Source organism: Triturus cristatus, chromosome 7 (genome assembly GCF_964204655.1).
Source record: "Triturus cristatus chromosome 7, aTriCri1.1, whole genome shotgun sequence".
Taxonomy (NCBI): domain Eukaryota; kingdom Metazoa; phylum Chordata; class Amphibia; order Caudata; family Salamandridae; genus Triturus; species Triturus cristatus.
Genome location: NC_140590.1, coordinates 855551279 through 855573723, shown reverse-complemented (window position 1 = coordinate 855573723; position 22445 = coordinate 855551279). Strand labels below are relative to the sequence as shown.

Here is a 22445-nt window from a genome sequence, read left to right as displayed (position 1 = left end):
CTGCTCTACATATCTCCTGTAAAGGAATATTCCCTAGGAAAGCCATGGAGGCCCCTAACTTTCGTGTGGAGTGGGCTCTTGGAGGAATCGTTAGTGTGCGCTTAGCTTTTTCATAGCAAATCTGTATACACTTAACGATCCACCTAGCTATTCCTGCTTTGGAAATGGGGTTGCCTTTGTGCTGTGGAGAAAAGGCAACAAACAGTTGTTTTGTCTTCCTGAAAGTCTGTGTTCTGTTAATATAGTACATGAGAGCTCTCTTGATATCAAGTGTGTGGAGCATTCTCTCTGCTACATTCTCAGGATTAGGATAAAACACCGGTAGTTCTATGGATTGGTTCATATGGAACTGCGATATCACCTTGGGCATGAATGTAGGGTTGGTGCGTAGTACGACCCTGTTTGCATGAACCTGTATAAATGGCTCTTGAATGGTTAGTGCCTGGAGTTCACTAACTCTTCTTAGTGAAGTAATGGCTACTAGGAAAGCTACTTTCCAGGTTAGAAATTGAATCTCACAGGAGTGTAGAGGTTCAAAAGGTGGTCCCATGAGTCTGGTGAGGACCACATTTAGGTTCCAGACTGCTGAAGGTGGGTGTGTAGGAGGAATCACTCGTTTGAGTCCCTCCAAGAAGGCTTTGATGGCAGGCACTCTGAACAGTGAGGTGCTGCCTGTTCTGAAGGTAAGCTGCCAGTGCGGTTAAATGTATACGGATGGAATTGTATGCTAGATTGCATCTGTATAAGTGTAATAGATAACAGATAATGTTCTGAGTTGATGCATCCAGCGGATTGATGTTATTATTTTTACAATAAATGACAAATCTTTTCCACTTAGCCGCATAGCATGCTCTGGTCGTGGGTCTCCTTGCCTCCTTGATGATATTCATACATTCTGGAGGCAAGTTTAGGTAGCCAAATTCTAAGATCACAGGAGCCAGATCACCAGGTTTAGCTGTTGCGGATCTGGGTGCTGAATCTCGCCATGGCTCTGCGTTAAAAGCCTGGGTGTCTTTGATGCGGTACCACGGAGAGTTCTAGAAACGTGGTGTACCATGGCTGGTGGGCTCACGTTGGAGCAACCAGGATGAGCGTCATCGAGTGTTGCCTCAGTTTGCGTGCTACTAGCGGTATTAATGGTGCTGGGGGAAAAGCGTACGCAAATCTGCCTGACCAGTTCATCCATATCGCATTGCCCTGCGACTGTGGCTGTGGGAACCTGGCGGCAAAGCTTTGGCATTTTGCGTTTTCCCTTGTGGCGAATAGGTCTATCTCTGGATGACCCCACTGCTGGAAGTACGGTTGGAGTACTGATGGATGCATCTCCCATTCGTGCATCTGGTGGCTGTGTCTGCTGAGCAGATCCGCCATTTGGTTGTCCTTGCCCGGGAGGTGTTCCGCCATGAGGAAGATGTTTCTCTGAATGGCCCACTTCCACATGCTCTGAGCCAGATGAGACAACTGTGGAGAGTGTGTTCCTCCCTGCTTCTGTATGTAGTACATGGTAGTCATGTTGTCCGTCCGGATCAACACGACTTTGTTGCACAAGTGTACTTTGAATGCCTTCATTGCTAGGAAGATTGCCATCAGTTCCAGTAGGTTGATGTGCACCCCCCTCTGCTGTGTTGTCCATAGTCCCTGCACTGTGTAATTGAGTACATGAGCTCCCCATCCCAGGAGAGACGCGTCCGCCGTCAGTATTATTTGTGGTACAGGCTCTTGGAACGGTCGGCCCTTGGCAAGGTTTTGTGGATTCCACCAATGCAGAGAGTTGTATGCCCGACCGCTGACCAACACTAGGTCTTTCAACTGTCCTTGAGCCTGATTCCACTGACGTGCTAAGCACTCCTGAAGCGGGCGCATATGTAATCTCGCGTGCAGGACTATGAAGATGCAGGAAGCCATCATGCCTATCAACTGCATAAACACTCGTGCCGGTGTTGAGGTCTGAACTTTTTTTATTAGCAACTGCATGCTGTTGATCCTCATGGAATTTGGCTGTGCCTTGGTTGCCAGAGTGTCTATGGTCGCGCCTAGGTACTGCAGTACGTGGGCGGGTTGAAGGTGGGACTTTGGATAATTCAGTGAGAATCCCAGGCTGTGAAGAAGGTGAATGGTGTGGGATATGTGGCTGGCACACTGCTGGGCTGACTTTGCCTGGATAAGCCAGTCGTCCAGATAAGGATAGACATGTATGTGCTGTCTCCTTAAGTGTGCCGCCACTGTTGCCAGGCACTTGGTGAACACCCTTGGTGCCGTTGTTACTCCGAAAGGGAGGACTTTGAACTGGTAATGTTGATCTTGAATAGTGAACCTGAGATACTTTCTGTGTGATGGGTGTATGGGTATATGGAAATACGCATCTTTGAGATCTAGTGTTGCGAGAAAGTCTCCCTGACTGAGCAACGGCAGCACCTGCTGCAGGGTGAGCATGTGAAAATGCTCTGATAGAATGTAACGGGTCAGAGGTCTTAGATCCAGTATGGGTCTGAGAGACCCGTCCTTTTTGGGGATCAGAAAGTACAGTGAGTACACCCCTGATCCTTGGTCTTGTACAGGCACGAGTTCTATGGCTCCTTTGTGGAGCATACTGAGCACTTCCTGGTGCAATAAGTGCAAGTGCTCTGCGGACATAGGACGGTGTCGTGGTGGTATGTTTGGTGGAGTGGATGTTAGCTCCAGACAATAACCGTACTGGACAATTTCTCTCACCCACCTGTCTGTAGTGATGGATTTCCAGACCGGCAGGAACCGTTGAGTCTCCCCCCGACAGGTGTTATGTGGTCGGGGGGCAGTGACAAGGCGTCACTGTTTGTTGGTGGCGGAGGACCTGGAGCTGTTGTTTCCTCGGCCTCTGCCCTTGACGCTGTTTCCACGGTATCCACCTCTGTTATTCTTATTTTAGGTGGTCTGTGTACCTTGTTTAGTGTAATGCGACTGTTGGGAGTTCTGGCCTCTAGATGGTCCTCTGTTGGTAGAGCGACGAAAGGACCCACTCCTAAACTGCTGTGATTGCAGAGCCCCCATAGACTTTGCAGTCTCTGTATCTTTTTTGATTTTTTCTAGGGTGGTGTCAACTTCGGGGCCAAAGAGGGAGTGAGGGTTGACAGGTTTATTGAGTATAGTTGTCTGTATTTCTGGTTTGAATCCTGAGATTCTCAACCAAGCATGCTTTCTTAACATGACGCTGGTGTTAATAGCCCTAGCTGCAGTGTCAGCTGAGTCAAGAGTGCACTTAATGGAAGCGTTGCTTATGAGCTTCCCTTCTCTAATTAGTGACTCTGCTTCTTCCTTATACTGATCTGGGAGGTGCTGTAGCAGTGTCTCCAGGGTATCATAATGCGCCCTGTCATACCTAGCCAGAAGTGCCTGAGTGTTGGCAATTCTCCATATGTTAGCTGCCTGTGCAGCAACTCTCTTTCCTGATGTTTCCAAGACCTTAGACTCCTTGTCAGGGGGAGGAGCATCACCCGTTGTCTGTGAGTTGGCCCTCTTCCGAGCATTGGAAACCAACAACGAGTCCAAAGGCAGCTGGCCTCTTATGTAGGTAGGGTCCACCGGAGCTGGCCTATATTTTTTCTCAATCCTAGGGTTTAGTACTCTCGCCCTCGTGGCCTCCTTAAAAATGTCATTAGCCTGTTTTAGGACACCCTTCAGCATGGGCAGAGTCTTAACAGATCTTTGAGGTAGAGAAGGTATCCATCAGAAAATCCTCCTCAATAGGATCAGTGTGGAGCTGTACATTATGGTTCACAGCTGCTCTCTCAATTAATGCATTGAAGGCAGCAGTATCCTCAGTTGGAGAGGTCTTCACCGCATATGCTTGTGTGTCTGGAGCAGTATGTGGGTCCCCTGTACCAGTATTGTCCACCCAAGGTTGGTTTTGGTCTTCAGGATCAGTGGTTAATGGATAAGTGCCCTCATCATCACCAGCATCCCCTGCATCCACATCAGACTGTGTGGGTGAGAATGGGTGAGAATGACTGAGGCTCCTGGCTATAATATTGAATATGTTCCACAAGAACTGGTGATGTGGTTCTCCTTTTCTTTAATGGAATTTTGTATGGCTCCATAGATTTCTCTGGCACTATCTTTCTTTTATGTATTGAAAGTTTACCAGTCCCTGCATAGATAAACTGCCTCGGCTCCTCATCTTCTTGAGGTACTTCAACAGCTGTTTGTCCCATTGATGCCCCTTTTGGCACTTCAACAGTTTTCTTCATGTCGATACCTTTCTTCGGTTCGGGACCCTTCTTTGCGAACATCTTCGGTCGTACCGCCGGTGGTAATCCGAACTTGATGTGCGTCGACACGGTCTGAACCGTGCTGCCCGTTTTCGGCTGCGGGGCCGTTTTCGCGCTGAGCAGCGAAGCCCTGTCTTGGATGCGTAATAACGACTCCGACACCGTCTTCTTTACGAAGGGAGATGGTGTTGTCGACTCAACATGGTCCTTTGAGACCTTCTTTGTAGTGGCATGGAGCCCCGTACCAGACGTCGGTTTCTCGACACGAGGACTGGGAGGCTCTTGAGGGTCGCCCTCTTTTTCTGTATCGACGATCCTCAGCGCCGATTTTATCGGGTCGACCACCTTGACCTTGGTCTTTTGTGTCTTCGGCTCCGACGGCTTCGAGGCCTTGTTGCCGATTAGAGACATTTTCTCTTTCGGTTTCGATTTCGGTGCCTGTGCCTTCAGTTTCGATTTATCTTGATCGAATTATGGCACTTTCGATACCGATGGCTCTTTAGGACAGTTCGAAGCCGGGTCTTTAGGTGGGGCTGTAGAACGAGAGGAAAGATCTTGGGTAAGGCCGTGTGGCGATCCCTCGACCTGAGCCTTAGAGTGCCTCTTCGGGCCCTGTACCGACATTTGGGCCTAGCTCATCTTCCGAGCCATCTTCCTCGGCCCCAAGGGCCTCTTCGTCATCTCCTACCTCATCGACGACATCATCTTCCTCTTCATCTACTAGACGCTCATCTTCGGCATCATAGTCGGATTCACACTCCGAAGCCGGATCTGATATTCCCTCCTGAACTTCAAGGTCCACGACCTCTTCATCTTCGGTCCCGAAAATGTTGTCCGGGTTTGGCGCCGCTTTCTGCGTCTCGAGCCGAGCTGTTCGACGAATGCGAAGAGTTTTCTTCGATCGGAACCTGGAACACGCCATACAGGTGGCTTCGTCGTGTGTTGGAGACAGGCACTTGTTGCACACTGGGTGCACGTCGAAGTGAGCATACTTAGCGTTGCAAAGAGGGCAACGCTTAAAGGGGTTATTCGATTTCTTTGGACTATTTGATTCCATCGTCGATCTCGATCGGGCCTCTGGTGTCGAAGGGCAAACGGCTAACTTCGATGCTCTTCTTGAGAACTAACTCGACAAAAGTACTAGGCGCCGAACGAAAACAATACCGACGAGTTTAAAGGCCTTTTGGCCTAATAAAAATAAAGTTTTTCCTAAATACTCAAAGAGCTAAGATTAGGACATCCGAACCCAATGGCCGAAAAAAATAATCTAAGGATGGAGGGGATGCCCATGCGCACTGTAGTCCAGGGGAGGAGCCACCTATCTCGTGATACTTCGAAGACTCTTCCAGGACAACAATATGCAATCATCCGGACCCAACACTAGGCGGCGATCTATGCACAGATATGAATTCAGCAGCCCACATGCCTCGAACACCGATAGTAGTAAAAATGCATGGCATTTGAGAATAGTTTCTAGAAGCAGTGGAACAGAAGGCATTGAACAAGATAACAAAACACTAGGAATGGTTATGCAAAAGTCATATTGTCATCCAATGCAATGGGTGAAATACCAAAACTGTATTGGCCACAATACATTAGAGAAAGGGGTTAAAGCATTAGTTCTTCCAAACTAATGCATGTATAACAATGGCTTGTGGCACACAAAAAGATTAATAGAGATCCATAGAGGCCAAAAGGATTGTTGGAGTGTCTATTTGGTGCTTATCCCTACCTTTCAAATATAATGGAAGAATACCGCACATTAGAACAAGCTTTTCTTAGAATTTGATTGGAGCCATAACTAACAATGAATTTCAATTTCCAATACTATTAGTGACTTATTAGAGGGCAATCTTCAAGTAAGGAATGCAGCAGGTCCTCTCAACTTGTGGATATTTATTTGAAAAAGAGGTTGAAGAGCTATACAAGGATGTTACTTTGAAATACCATACTACCTTGTGAGAAGGCATGAGTGCAATCTTAAAGCAATCATATTTATGTGGAACACTTCATAAGGCTCATGAGAGCATGAAGGCGCTCTCTCACTCAACCTGTGTACAGGAGTGATAGAAACCAGAAAAGCAGTCTTCAAAGAAAGATGCCAAAAGTACGATCTGAACAAGAATGAAAAGATGGGCTGATCAACTTTGATACTAGAGCATTTACCTTCCTTGGGTGAAAAGGCTCTTCATATTGCAGCTGGACTTCTGTAAGCAGATTAATGAATTTCAATAGAAGAAATTCCAATCAGATTTTGCATCATAAGGGAAGACAAGGAACTGAAGTTTCTTACCAAAAAAGTCCTTGAGTGAATAAGATATTCCTAGCATCACATGCAGAATCTTTTCCGCTTGATAGTGCAACACAATATAAGTAGAAGATAGTTGTGCCTGTTAAAAAGCTTATATAATCAGGGGTCAAGTTCAGAAGGGACGGTGGAAGGTGTTCAGAAGCCAGGCTGCCCAGTTCAATGATTGTGGGATGCAATGCAAGATTCTGCCCAGGGCCTAGAGCAGAAGATACACGCTTCAGAACAATCATGTAAAAGGTTCTTCTGATAAGTAAAGCAGATCTGGGAGCCACTACTGGTGAGGTCATTCCGGAATAGTGAATCACAGTTCAAGAAGGTAACGTGCTTAGGTTCAGTCTATACAACAGAGTCCTTTGAACTGAATCATGCTCAACCTTTCACTTGTCTTTCGAACCAAGGCACACATGTTCTCACAGAGCACATTCACTTTGACCTGAGCACTTGCTGTATGCCACAGTAGCTGCTAAACCAGTGCCTGTATCGTGATGCTAAAACAGTTTATTAATAATGGACTAATCCAGCCGGCTGCATGCAGAAAGACAGGGCTATGTCCTGCTTCCATAAGGGCCTCAGAGCAACTGCACCAGATCACCAAGCGCCTCCGCCTGCGGAGGGATCAAGCCGCAGAGTTTGTGCTAGTCAAGCAAGATGGCCTAAAAAGCTTGAATTGCTAGCAGACTGCTCCAGGCTCAATGCTACAGACCTGTGAGCTTACATTCTATTGATGAAACTACAGTAATCTCTAGTCCTGTTGTTACAGCCTTAAAAAACTCTCTGGTCCAATAACCCCAGACATAAAGATCATCTATATGTACTGCTCAGGCAAGGAGGATTTATATTCCTTGACATTTTTGTGCTTTCTTGTTATGGTGCAGTTGGAATTATTTTTAATAGGGGATAATTTTGTAAACACATTGGTCACCAGGACACAGAATGACTACCCGAAAGATTTGGCCTTACTTCAGAATCTTAAGAATCAAAGTCTACATAGGGCGCCTGCCACTGGAACTTTCTGCAGAGGTTCTGTTAGTGTGACTATGTGCCCTGGCCTAATTCAGCAGCTGTATTAATTAGGCAAGCCTGCACTTTCACTGGGCTGAAGCTGGTTTCCATGTGGCTCTTATGTCCATCCAAAGCTCCACTGTAGAAAAAGAACATGCAGCTGGCCTTTAGTACAGATTGTGTGGGGAGAGTGGAGTAGCCACAAAGGAAAGAATACAAACGGTTCTGTCGGGTAAAGAATATTACTTCTAGCAAAAAACCTTCATTGGTTTGTTTGTACGAAGATTAATCAAAACTGACACACATAGAGACCATCAACAGTATTCAAAACAGCTTTATGAATTGCATCATTTATGAATACCTACTTACAATGGCTGTCAAGGAATAATCGTGAATTATACTTGTGACAAAGTGACATATAGTGCTCAGTGCTGTGGTGAAAAGTGCGTAATATATACAGTGTGACTTATGGAAGTATTGATAATTTACAAAAGGCCAGAAAAGCAAATATTTGAAACAGTCTGCAGACGGATTGAATAAGTCTTTATGCAGAGTCTTTTCAACTGATCCTTGAAAGAATGTCGACGTTTCAACCCAGGGTAGCTTTACTAGCTAGTCAATACGGGTCTTCATCAGAACAGGGAGTGACAGCCAAAAGGAGCCCGACGTGGCTCCTGGGGCGGGGTAGGCAGATGAACAAGCAGGAGCAACAGTCTCCTATACGGCGTGGCTATGAGTCCGGTAATGGGATATATTCTCTCTCCAGATATGCTCAAAAAGAATCCAAGCGCAATTAATGGAATTGGGTAACGTCTATGTCGTCTTATCAAAGTGATCCCCTTGAAGTTCCGCACAAGGGAATGAATCTCTTCCAAGGCGGCAAGGGGGTTGAATGGGGCATAGACAAAAGTCCTGTGTCCTCAGATCGAATAAATCACACTGAGGTCCTTCGAAATCGGCCCGGAAGGGAAAACTACTTCATGTCTGGACGAGCGCAAGCGTCCTGTCTCTTGAAGAATCTGGACAGATTCTTCAAGAGACAGGACGCTTGCCTATTCGATCTGAGGACGCAGGACTTTTGTCTATGCCCCATTCAACCCCCTTGCCGCCTTGGAAGAGATTCATTCCCTTGTGCGGAACTTCAAGGGGATCACTTTGATAAGACGACATAGACGTTACCCAATTCCATTAATTGCGCTTGGATTCTTTTTGAGCATATCTGGAGAGAGAATATATCCCATTACCGGACTCATAGCCACGCCGTATAGGAGACTGTTGCTCCTGCTTGTTCATCTGCCTATCCCGCCCCAGGAGCCACGTCGGGCTCCTTTTGGCTGTCACTCCCTGTCCTGATGAAGACCCGTATTGACTAGCTAGTAAAGCTACCCTGGGTTGAAACGTCGACATTCTTTCAAGGATCAGTTGAAAAGACTCTGCATAAAGACTTATTCAATCCGTCTGCAGACTGTTTCAAATATTTGCTTTTCTGGCCTTTTGTAAATTATCAATACTTCCATAAGTCACACTGTATATATTACGCACTTTTCACCACAGCACTGAGCACTATATGTCACTTTGTCACAAGTATAATTCACGATCATTCCTTGACAGCCATTGTAAGTAGGTATTCATAAATGATGCAATTCATAAAGCTGTTTTGAATACTGTTGATGGTCTCTATGTGTGTCAGTTTTGATTAATCTTCGTACAAACAAACCAATGAAGGTTTTTTGCTAGAAGTAATATTCTTTACCCGACAGAACCGTTTGTATTATTTTGATAAACTGCCCAGGTTCTGAGGGATACTGGGTTACCCCATTGCGATAATAACACACAAAGGAAAGAAGGCACAGAAGAGAGGTGAAAGGTGATAGAAAAGAGGAGGAAGGGGAAAGGGGCGAAGAGGTGGGACTGAGAAAGGGTTAGGGCCAGATTGCGCAAGGTATTTGTGGCCATATATGTACATTTACACTCAAAAGTACCTCCATTTATACCTGCCAGGAGGGTATATTTTTAATAGTGGATTTCTGCATCGGCAGTGCAGACAAATCCTCAGCCGTCAATCCCACTTAAGGAGTGGAAAAGGTGTTTGTGAATGGCCACAAACATGTACCTTTGTACACATTAAACAAATCTGACCCTATCCCACCATGTAATTGATCGGGATGGAAAGGGGAAAGCATCATCCCCAGGTTTGCTAAGGGTTAAAGTAAAAGGCTTTCACCAAGAGGAAGTATGTGTTCCTTATGGATAAAAACAATATGTATTAATTTGCACAGGGGTCTTTAGTATCCCAGTGCATAATGTACACTATGTACATTTGTGCACAGGGAGAATAATCCTTTGACAGAGGTCATAAGACATTTGCAGGTGCAGTAATGGGTATGTTTGTCAATTCTCAAAAGCAGTAAATGTGCACCTGTACCATATAGGTATATTTCTATGGGAGCAGATTTGCAACTTTTTTATTCAGGAGCGCCATTGGTGCATCTGTGTGTGTGTTTTGCTAACTAGGCTATTACCACTTTAGTCAAGGGAGAAGATTTCATTTGAAGCATACAGTGATAGCGCATGACATAAAATAGTGGCATGAATTTGCTAAATAATTTAAACACAATGATTTGCATGGGATGTAAAAAGGTGAGGGGTTCTAAAGGGGTGTGGTCCGAGATGTTTAATTGAGAATCTTCTAAAAGCGGGAAAAGGAATGGGTTAGTTCATGCATTTTAATACATGAGAAATATAATCCTGTGCTTGGCTAATTATTATTAAAGAATAACATCAATCGGAAGTCAAAAATATATTTATGTAACATTGTACACAGTACTATTCTCCTGGGAGAAATATAAAAACACTTGACAACGTAAGGTTAAAAATAAACAGAGCATTAAATGTTTACTATGGCTAGATAACATGGAAATAAATTCAATTGGAATGAAATGGAGTCATATACCCTGGGCCACCAAGGATTCTGCTCAGTGTCCTCCTAGTGCCACAGCACTTGGAGTAAAAGGCCTTTGTCTCAGTCTGACTAGGTCTGTCTATAAACATTGTAAATAGGCTCAACTGGAATAACAATTGTTCCACAAATCTTGGACACCCACAAGGGTAGAAAGGTGGGCTGCACCGTTTCCACTAACAGATGTGGTCTACAATACTTAACATCTAATACTGAATTTACCAACATATTGTTGATGATGAGATGTGAGCAGGGCCCCAAATAAAGTTGTAATGTTATGTGGTTGTGCGGTTTGTTTGTTCAGGAGGCAAATGACAAACAGAAGGTCAAACGGACCTGGAAGTCCTCAGCTCCCTTAACGCAACGGGTGATTTTATAACAAAAGTAGTTTAGGCTACCTTTTAGCAAATTCACCAATCATTAGGAGAAGCCAGACCGAATGACTTAGAGTGCTTATTTAAAGAACAGTTTTGATGGTAGCATTGTTCCATCAAGTTGGAACAGCGAAACCAGTGAAACATTAAGACATTTCTACAAAGACTCCAGAAAATGTGACCATTTAACGCTTGAAAAGGTTAGGTTAATTCCAATGAGAAAAAAAACTCTGCAAATGAGCAGAGAATTAAAGAAAGGGAACCTAGCTCAAAATTATGGGTGAGGCAAATGGTGTTGAAACGTATGTAGACCATGACAAAAGAAAACCAAAAACTGTGATAAACAAAATCTTGAAAGAAATTACAGATAAAATGAGTGCAGACAATGCTCATACAACTGACCCAAGAACAACAAATGACAACAGTCAAAAGAAAACATTTCCTACGAGGACAGGTACCACTGCATACGAAATAGTTTTATTGCACCGAGGAGGAACCTTGGTCTAACAATTTTTTCATTTTAACGTTCTGCTGTCCCACTGCATCTCAAATGAGGGAGGTCCCTGCTCACATTGCCACACTAAACTCAGAAAACAAACCAGCATTGACAAAAACAAGAGGGATCGCCTTTTGGACCTATTGGCTATCCCAACAATTTTTAGCCATGATGCATAACATACCAAATGCTGTGCAGCACGGCTAAAGACAATAAAAAACCCTTTGGCACAGTAGACCACGTCATTTTGTAGTACTTACAAAATGAAGCAGCAGCTTTCTTTTGCTTTTGTAGTTAGCAATCCACGTTGGATTAAGTAATTAAAAAAAAAAACAAAAAATAAACACTTTCATGCCTTTTTTCCTTTTCATAGTGGACGGGGAACTATGCAGGGCTGTGTGAGCGGAAGCAACTGGGAAGGAATCCGGGAGGCAGAAGCAAAACAGAGGATTAGGGAGAACAGCAAATGGAAAGGGAGATATAAACAGAGGAAATGAGTGAAACATGGAGCTGTGGGGAGAAGCGCACAGGCATAAAGCAAGTGCATCATGGTGCCTGAGAAGGAGCAGACGACTGAGCAGAGAAGGAGCAACGCAAGCATGGTGGGACTACACATTGCAGACTGCTGGAAAAAAACACATGCACTCTCGTTGAGTGCTTAATCTAAAATAAGAAAGTAATACATGAAACAGCGATGAGTATAAGGACACAGTAATGCAACCATGTACAAGGGGAGGGACAAATACAAGAAGAGGAAGGAAAGCCCACACACATGAACAAATAAGAAACAAACATGTGCAACAATAAAGCCAACCAATGGTAAGCAATGAGCAGGCTCCAAGTTAAGCTAACAGTATGTATTGCAACCCAAGACCTAAGAAGGATGCAGTGCAAAGAAGGATTTTAAAAACGGTCAGGTTAATTTCATTCAGTAGGTCAGACCAATATTAAGGAATTGCGCTTCGAATTGCGTTCACTTCAAGCAATTAATTAAAAAATATAAAAATATAAAGGCAGCTCTCCAACCTTTCTGGTCACTTACAGCTTTCGATGTATGTAAGTACTGAGATACCATCTCTCGCTTTATCGTGATATCCTTTGCACGCAGTGGTTGTTGCTTCTCATCATTCAGGTTCATATCAACCTAGTTTAAGAAACGCAAACAATAAATTACTCAAAATAGGTATGAAAATCACAGAACAGGAGTACTAATTCATTCTCCTTGCTTGAAGATATGCTCAAAGATATCCAATATAGGTTAAAGCATTTCGGCCCTAATGAACACTTTCATGCAGCCAGACTCACCAGTCATAATATGGCCAAAGGGCATTTATGCAGTCAATTGATGGCACACATCCTTCCATTACTCTCTCCAGCTTAAGCCTGCTATTAACTCATAACAGCTTAAATTAATTTTGTTCATTTTAACAAAGGTCTCAGAGTTGGTTTACCATGAAAAATGTTCAAGTATAAAAATAAACACAGGATTTATCACTCAAATATTAAGAGCTTATTATGAGAGAGAAGAGTGGCAATACAAGCATTTGGAAATACAACTTTTCACGATTTCTTACGGTTACTGTTGTCAGCAACATCAGCAAAAATGAGAAAGACTTCTTCCACAATAGGCCTTAACCTAACAGCAGGCCATATCCATTCAGACAGAGGTGTGCTTCATTAGTATGTCCTGTTGACAGCATGGAACTTCACTTACCGAACAAATTGTTTACCTTTGGTAGCGCACTTTCTGGTGGATACCCTAAACGGTAGGAAGGGGGACTATTATGCATTGATGCTGGTTAGGCTTCACTACGCAGTACTATCACAATACCTCAAAAATGGTCCTTGGATTCACAATAATAAATCCTTAGCTCAGCCCTGGGGAAGTGGCAAAAAGCAGTCCGGCTTTACTAAAGGAACATGTGTTAAGCATTTCAGAGTTCCAACATGGACAATAAGTAATTGACACGACTTGAAAGAAATCAGACAGCAATTTATAAAAAATAAAGCAGATTTTCATATACATTTAGATATTAAAACAAAGTCAATCGGATAAGTATTATCGGAGTTATGAATTTTAGAAGCAAAATTAAAATGAGTGCAAAGCTTTATCATGGAGGTCAATGGGAAAAAGCACTAGAGTAAATTGGTCGCTTGCAGGTCTAGCTGCATAGAACCCAAGGAGGGTAAAGGTAATGCGGGTCCCAAAACCAAGCCACAACGGTTTGATTTTACCTGGTTCGAGAATCCCAGTTGTAGAACTGTTCTTGTTGTCCGTGGCGCTGAAGCAGGTGCTGGGGGGAGTTGGCTTTACCGCTTACATGGAACTGGTGAGAAAACGGGTGCAAAAAGGCAACAACTAAGCCACTGCTGACGTCGGATAAAGGTGTTGAGGTCTTCTCTTAAGTTGCAGCATCGAGTAAAGGTGGTGGTTGCTGGACTGGGTACCAACAAGCCTTGCAGTAGTAAGCTCAGCAGAAAGTTATTTGACGTCCAGATGTCCAGGGGAAAAACTGTAGCTGCCTGAAACTAGCTGGAAGTCAGGACTACGTTTTCCCACAATGCACTGGACCATCTACTTTTCGAAGACACCTAGGAGGGCCCGATGGTCAGCGATTCTTTGGTTCCGGTAAGTTGTAAGTTGTTTATACCTGCAGTGTGCAGGGGACTAGTGCCACTAGTACAGGGGAGTCTGGAGTTGCCTTTGACTCTCAAAGTGATCCCTCTGTCTGGGGAAGCCGATCTTTAGTCTGAGACGAGTCACAGTCATGCAGTTTCAGGATGGTTTCCATAGGGGCAGAGTATCAAGCCTTTGGTTTGTGCAGCTCCTGTTGCTGCAGATTCGGGTGTCATCTGTGCCCTTTGCAAATCAGATCAGAACTGAGGTTCCGATGTCAGGGATGGCCCTTAAATCATAGATTTAGGGGCATTAGGGGTGTGGGTGCAAGTAGTTAATGGGATACTAGCCCGAGCAGCTAACCTGGCCCCGAGGTGACCACATGTCACATGTATGTCACCTTTTCTACCCAGAACCCTCTATTATGCCACTTTTAAAAATGGCAGGGACATTCCTTAGCTTTACAGACCAGGACGCCCACCCTAAAAGTGCGGCTAGCCTTCTGGGGGTGTACACCTCCTGGATACCCAATTTTCCCACCTGCCCGGGTGCTAATGCACCTGGGGGCAGGGGGAACTTAACATGTGTATTTGTGAAGCACCCGTGGGCATCTGGGCGCTGAATAACAGATGTTTGTTACTCAACTCAATGGTACTCATTTTATCTACCTCTTGAGTTTACAAACCGGAGGGCAAGACTAGCAGACGAGAAAATGCATTTCCCAAAAGCCTCAGTGCAACTAGATTCTGTCTGGTAGGGTGGTTGGAAACACGTTGGGATTCAGTGTGCTGGAGGAGACCAGAATGAAAAGGCTCTCAGGTGTTTGTTTCTGCAGGAGGAAAGATTGGTTCCCCAGAGTTTGTCTATGTCTCCCGACTATTTGATGTTTGACAGAGGGCAAGAGGTTGGCTTCGCCAAGGTGCCCAAAACTGAACAGTAGAAAGGGTTTGAAAGAGATTTGCCCTGTCTGTAGAACCTCTGTGAGCCTGTTTGTCTTTATTTCCACTGAGGGAGAGATGGAGGTCAAGTTCTTCAGCTACTCGCCTGATGACCAAATAAGGCACACTCTTCTCTAGAGTGGCCAGGAGGAGAGCTTAGGGCAGTGTCTGGTGATTTGTTAAAACCACTGGCCTATTGCAGGTCAAGTAATGGATTTTAGTCATTGTAGTACTGTGAGGTGTCAACACCATAGTCTTGTGGCTCAGGGCCAGAGAACTTATAATTCAGAGGAGCCGTGTCTGAATCAGAATGAGATTGTGGGAAGGATTGAGGTGGACGCAACATCTGCCCAGGTAACGTTGGATTTTGGTCAAGTCTGAAAGGGCTATTCGCACTTCCTCTGACATCGCCTGCATTGCTGCATCGACAAATGGGGCCCTGTTGCAGGCCACGGCATCCCAGGGAAAGTGGGTGCGGGCGTCAGTCCAGGAGTTAGAGCGGGTCCAGGAAGAGGGTTGAGATGCACAATCGCCATCTGGGATGGATATGCAGGGGGTAACCATACTGGAGGCTCCTTGAATCTGTGGGTCAGTAGGTGCTCCACAGGGATCAAGTAAGATACTGAAGATTCTCAGCTTAGCCTTTTTGGAAAGCCTGGGTCAACTGCATCGTCGTTGACTGACCTGAAAATTAGGGCTGGATCGGAACGAGGGCAGGAGAGCGAGGCCATTACCGCAAGGTACCCTGATGTCCGTGTGACTTCTCCAGCAGAGAGAGGGAAGAAAAAAAGGAAGTTTTGTTTGGTCTTCTTGTGCTTTTGTTTTTTTCCCTTCAACTTACCTGAGGACTTTGAGTGTGAGGACGACCTCGCTCGGGTTTAGAACACGTTTGTGTTCTAGACTTCGACTGGGACTTCCTACAGTGCTCAATGACAGAGCTTGGCCTCACGGTCCTGGATGGCCTTTGGATTCCTCACAGCACAGTCGCCACACAAGTTAGTTAAGTGAGTAGTCCAGGCACCAGAGACTGACCTCATGAAAGTCCATCACTTGCAGGATTTCAAACCTGTTGTGTGTATCTTGCACACTGGAAAATGTTCTGAAAAATCATGTTTCTCAGGTGACAGTGACAGAGTGAGAGAGCTACGGATCCCTGTCGCAAGGTACACAAATAAAAGGTGGTGGTAGTATAGGGGTCCCAACGTGACTTTCAGAGCAGGACGCACCAGAATCAAAGCTTAACAATGCCAGCTACCAGCACATGAGGAAATTGATGAGAACATTTCCAGGATCCAGTTTGGCGCATGGGGGGTATTTATCAGAAATAAACACTTCTAACCTTTAAAAAGGATAACACTGCTATATGTGGAAAAGGTAAATGTGAATTCACTCCCCTTTTGAGGGTAGTAATCCAATTGGCATTATTCAACACTGGACTAAACTAACAACAATCCCAAGAATCACCTTTGCGGTTTGTAAACCAACATCAAATTCAATGCAAATGATGAAATGCCATTCCTACACCTGGGTCATGTTTATGTGGTTGAAGTAGGAAGAACCAGATAAGAATTTACCAATGCAATTATGATGTAGCATTCATGGATTGCTAAATTAAAATATTTAGTGCAGTAAAATATTGAATATAACTAAGGCAAATTAAGTGCCAAAAAGTAAATTACAAAGCATCAAATATTTTGATTCCCTTCCCATTTGTCAAATATATAGTTAACATCTGATCACATACAGATATCACAAATATGAAATTCAGTCAAAGTTTAATAGTAGTGATCTGTTTAAATTGCATGAAATAGCTACTACAAATGGAGTTCACACATTCACTCTTAAGTTCCTCACCTGTAGCATCCCATGATCTTCCCACACAAGAAACATTTTCAATTAATAAAAGGTTCTAAGTAAGCTAAAGTATTTTCCATAAACATTAATGGTCGTGTTGTTACTCTTTAAAAAAAAAAAAAGAAAAATAGCAGCAGAGGTAGTGAGCAAGAAGCTGCAAGCCCATGAGACAGCTCCCACAAGAGCCCAACCACAGCCTACGGTGAGACCAGTGTCCACAACTGGCCACTGCCACTCACCAGTTCAAAACCTTCAAATCCAAGTTCTTCCTAATCTAAAAGTTCCCATAGTCCCATACAACTCAATTATATACAAGCAGCATTGGCAATGCAGAGAGGTCTCATTTTTAAAAGTGACACTTCAGCCAACTATGGTCTTCGGCATTCAATAACGCAGAATACTTGCACTCTTTCACTCACCATTCATCCTTCCACTGCCCGATTCTTTCCTTAATTCACTTACACACCCACCCAAAAACTTGCATACAAACTCAAAAACATATGTAAGAAAAATGAAAACAAATAAAAGTAGAGAAAGAAAAAACCTACTGCCACCTAAATATGGCTTCGTAAATTTGCATCGACAAACATAGCAGCAGGTGGACAATGTGCAATGGTATTATATATGGCATTTTGTTGTTCTAGCATGGCTGGTGAGTTTAGAATCCATGTGTTGGCCATCCTGGAATGGTAAAACAGCAAAAACGTGGACAGTATAAATCAAGAACAGTGACCTGATAAAAAATATATTACCTACTGTCGGCCGCTAGTAGGTAGTTAGTTATAGTTAGGACCAAAGTTTCAATAGGAAAAAGTTTTTTTGTTTTGCCAATAACTTTGGCACCGCTTGACAAAGCTCCACGAAATATTCCCTAAACTTCCCCTTTTTGGTTCAGCTGCTGTGTTTAAAGTTTCGGGGTAATCCGTCAAGCGGGAGAAAGGAGGGGTCCCAAAACATGTTGTTTTCCCCATGTTATGTCTATGGGGATTTTTCATATTTTGAACACGACTACAGCCCAGACTGCTGAACGGAACTACACCGAATTTGACAGAAAGATAGATTGTGGTCCAGAAAGCGTGCTTTTTTTGTGATTTGGTGTAAATCCATATACGTTTCGGAGAAATTAAATTTTAATAAATGTAGATATCTGGGGACACGAGTCCTTGCAGCAGACTCGCAGATCCTACTAAAATGTGATTGGCTCCCAACACTTCAACCAGGAAGTGTTGGCAGCAATCTTGAGGTTCGGCTTGAAGCAGACACCATCCCAAAAAAATAAAATGTAAAAAAGGGGAAGGCCCCGGTGCCCAAAATGGTCCAGGGAAGGGGGGCATTGCAGACCACCTTCCTAAAAAAAAGAAAAAGGTTTTTCTTTTTTTTTCTTTTTTTTTTTTTTAAGTCAGCAACTCGCCGGAAGCCCTATCCCCTTTCTTCACCACTCTGCAAACACGCCTCCTGGTGCGCTGCTGGTTGGGAGATGAAGTCCCCTTGGCTGCTGAGGGCTGTAGGGGCCAACAAGACCTCCTGTTAACTCCACTAAGCCCCACACAGTGGGATTGCAGAGAGGTTGTCTGAGGCCACCCCACCTTTCTCCATTTCTACATCACTCTGCAAATGCGCCTCTCGGTGCACTGCTGGTGGAGGGGGCAGTCCCCTGAATACTGAGGGCCTCAAGTGCCAAGAGGACTTTATCCTCCAAGCAGCAGGGTGCCAGAAGGCATGTTTGCAGAGTGGTGGAGAAAGGGGAGACGTGGCCTCTGACCACCTCTCAGCAATCCAGCTGTGTGTGTCTTACTGAAGGTAACAGGAGAAGTATATGGTCCCCAAGGGCCCTCAATCGCCAAGGGGACTTCCTCCCCTACTAGTAGTGCACCAGGTGGCACGCTTGCAGAATGGTGGAGAAAGGGGGCATGGCCTCCTAAGAGGCCTCCGCAATCCCACTGTGTGGCACTTACTGGAGTTAGCAGGAGGGGAAGTTGGCACACAGCGGGATTGCTAAGAGGTCTTTCTCCACCACTCCGCAAACACAGCTTGTGGTGCACTACTGGATGAGGAATGAAGTCCACTTTACTCCTGAGGAACCTTGGGGGCCAAGAAGCCGTCCTAGCACCTCCTGTAAGTCCTGCACAGTGGGATTCCTGAGAGCAGGTCGGAGGCACAGCCCCTTTTCTCCACAACTCTGAAAACGTGCCTACTACTTAAAAAACCTTTGAAATTCACTGAAAAAAACAAAGGTTACAGGGATATTATAGTTAGGCTCAGGTTTCACTCTTACAAAACTAGTGAAATTCAGCAGTTATAGTTAGTTGAGGTAACTATAACTCATACCCCCGCAATGCACTGCTTATGACCTCACATATTACATCACTCATGACATCTCAAATGGACCAAGAGTTAACTCCCTGTCTAATTTGGTATAATTCCCTCCACCAGGTCGGGCTGTAGTCGTGTTAAAAACCCGATGGGAAATTACATGGTAATTGCATATTTTTTGCACCGCCCCCACCACACCAAATATTATAAAAAGTTATGTTCATGACAGTGGGATTAACTTATTTATTGTGGAAAACATATGTTAGTCGATAGGTATTTAAAGTTATATTGTTATTTCTACATTACTATGCCGAGAGATATGTTGTTGGCAAGAACTTGGGTATTAGCTACTCCCTCTGACAAGCTGTGGTGATTGAAGATTTGCACTGTGATAATCCCAGTAAGCCTCGCCTAGGAGACAGCTTTTTTGCATTTCATATTTAGTGACTGTATGCCTGATGGTTGCTTCTTGGAAAGCTCACACTCAATTCAATAGGCCTCATCTGATTATGGAGATATGCCAATGATGAAGGGTACAGGCCTGGTTGGTTCACTGTTAAGTCATGTTCAAAGCCCTAGGTCTGATCTCCCTATTATAAAACATGGACAAAGGCATTAGGCTTGGCTTATTTATTGAGAAAATGTTTTGTTAAAGCCTATAGGCCTGTAACTGTTGATTGTTAACATACTGTGTTACAGACTTATCACATGAAAGCTCACAGATTACTATAGTAGGCAAGGGGTTTCGTATTCATTTCCCCTGGCAAACCATTGGGTAGAAGATTTTCTTTGTGATAGTCCATTCATTGTGTAGGCCTTGTAAGGCGCTTTTGAGAGGGTTTGTATATTCTATTGCTGATTGTACTTTTGTAAAGATTCTCAAATTTATGACTGTATAGATGATGTTTGCTATTCGATGCACACATCAGTAGGCCTATGTTGGTTATAGTGTCAAGCCATTGGTAAAGGCAATATGCCTTATTGGTTCATTGGGAAAACTTACGTCAGATTTCATAGGTTTGATTGGTTTATTAGGAAAAGTTATGAGAAAGCCAGTAGGCATGACTTATTGTGAAAAATAAGTGTTAAAAAAAGCTGAATTGTTATTACACTGGTCAAAACTTGAATGCATGTATTCTGTGAAATGGAATCTTACAGATTACCATAGTGCTGCAATGCCAATTAGTGAAGCACACAATATACAGCAGTCCATGAAGTATCTTTAGAGTTCAAGAAAACGTAGTCTGGTTGCAGTAATCCAATATCCATTTAATAGTGAAGTCTTCTTGGTATCCTTTTGATTCTTACAATGCAGAGTTAGTGATGCCGAACCCTCGAGAAGACCTGGTGCCACGACCAAACAGAGAACCTCACAGCTCTCAAGAACGCCACCCGCAAACACCACCAACTGATCCGCACCACCAAAAGGAACGCTTTCAAAGAACGCCTAGACAACAACGCGCACAACAGCAAGGAGCTCTTCAGCATCGTGAAAGAACTCTCCAACCCCAGCGCCAACTCCAACGACATCCCACCCTCGCAAGACCTCTGCGACTCCCTCGCCACCTACTTCCTCCGCAAGATCGCCGACATACACGACAGCTTCGACGCCCATACCCTACTACGAGCCACCGAGCCAACGCCCCCAACCGACACCCTCAGCACCTGGATCCCCGTCAGCATCGAGGACACCACCCACGTCATGAACACCATCCACTCCGGCTCACCATCAGACCCCTGCCCTCACCACATATTCAACAAAGCAGACGCCATCATCGCACCCCACCTCCGGAACGCCATGAACAACTCCTTCTTGTCCGCCACCTTCCCAGAGAGCTGGAAACATGCCGAGATCAACGCCCTACTGAAGAAACCCACAGCGGACCCAAAGGATCTCAAGAACTTCCGGCCCATCTTGCTTCTTCCCTTCCCAGCGAAGGTCATCGAGAAGACCGTCAACAAACAGCTGACCACCTTCCTCGAGGAAAATGGCTCCCTCGACCCTTCCCAGTCAGGCTTCCGAGCCAACCACAGCACCGAGACCGCCCTCACTGCAGCCACCGACGACATCAGGACCATGTTCGACAACGGGGAAACCGCCGCCCTCATCCTTCTAGACCTCTCTGCCGCCTTTGATACAGTCTGCCACCGAACTCTAAGATCCCGCCTCCACAACGCAGGGATCCAAGGAAAGGCCCTGGAATGGATCACCTCATTTCTCTCCAACAGAACCCAGAGAGTCCGCTTCCCTCCCTTCCGGTCCGCGGCAACCAAATTCATCTGCGGCGTACCCCAAGGCTCCTCACTCAGCCCGACCCTCTTCAATATCTACATGAGCCCCCTCGCCGCCATTGTATGCAAACACAACCTCAACATCATCACCTACACCGACGACACCCAGCTCATCCTCACCCTCACCAAAGACCCAACCACCGCCAGAATCAATCTCCAGGAAGGAATGAAAGACGTCGCGGAATGGATAAAATACAGCTGCCTAAAGCTAAACTCAGACAAAACCGAGGTCCTCATCCTGGGAACATCACAATCTGCCTGGAACGACTCCTGGTGGCCCACCGCGCTGGGCTCCCCACCAACACCCACGGACCACGCACGCAACCTAGGATTCATCTTGGACTCCTCGCTCACCATGTCCAAACAAGTCAACGCCATCTCGTCCTCATGCTTCAACACCCTTCGCATGCTTCGAAAGATCTTCAGGTGGATCCCCACCGAAACGAGAAGGACGGTCACCCAGGCCCTCGTCACCAGCCGTTTGGACTACGGAAATGCCCTATACGCAGGAACCACAGCAAACCCTCAGAACAGACTGCAGCGCATACAGAACGCATCAGCACGCCTCATCCTGGACATCCCCCGACACAGCCACATAACCGCCCACGAGAGACCTGCACTGGCTCCCCGTCAACAAAAGAATCACGTTCAGGCTCCTCACCCACGCACACAAAGCACTCCACAACGCCAGACCCGAATACCTCAGACGCCTCACGATCTACACTCCAACCCGCCAGCTCCGCTCCGCCACCCTCGCCGCCATCCAACGGATCCCCAGAACCACCATCAGGGGGAAGATCGTTCTCCTACCTGGCCGCCAAGACATGGAACTCCCTCCCCGCCCACCTACCTACGTCTGACCCAGGACCACATCACCGTCAGGAGACACCTCAAGACCTGGCTGTTCGAGCAGTAGCAGCACCGCCCCCCGGGCACCTTGAGACCCTCACGGGTGAGTAGCGCGCTCTATAAATTTCTTGATTGATTGATGCATACAAAGGGCCAAAGGCAGCCAATATGTGTTTCATCTACTTGACTTTTTCAA

At 45.2% G+C, this 22445-nt stretch overlaps 1 protein-coding gene across 1 annotated transcript in view; it reads right to left on the bottom strand.

Annotated features, from left to right (window-relative positions):
- The window catches only part of DIAPH1 (diaphanous related formin 1), an 867093-nt gene that overhangs the window by 663664 nt on the left and 180984 nt on the right, over positions 1-22445 (bottom strand). Inside the window, exon 4 of the mRNA XM_085617784.1 lies at positions 12429-12530. Within this exon, the coding sequence (XP_085473910.1) occupies positions 12429-12530 (102 nt within the window). The remainder of the gene's footprint in view (positions 1-12428; positions 12531-22445) is intronic.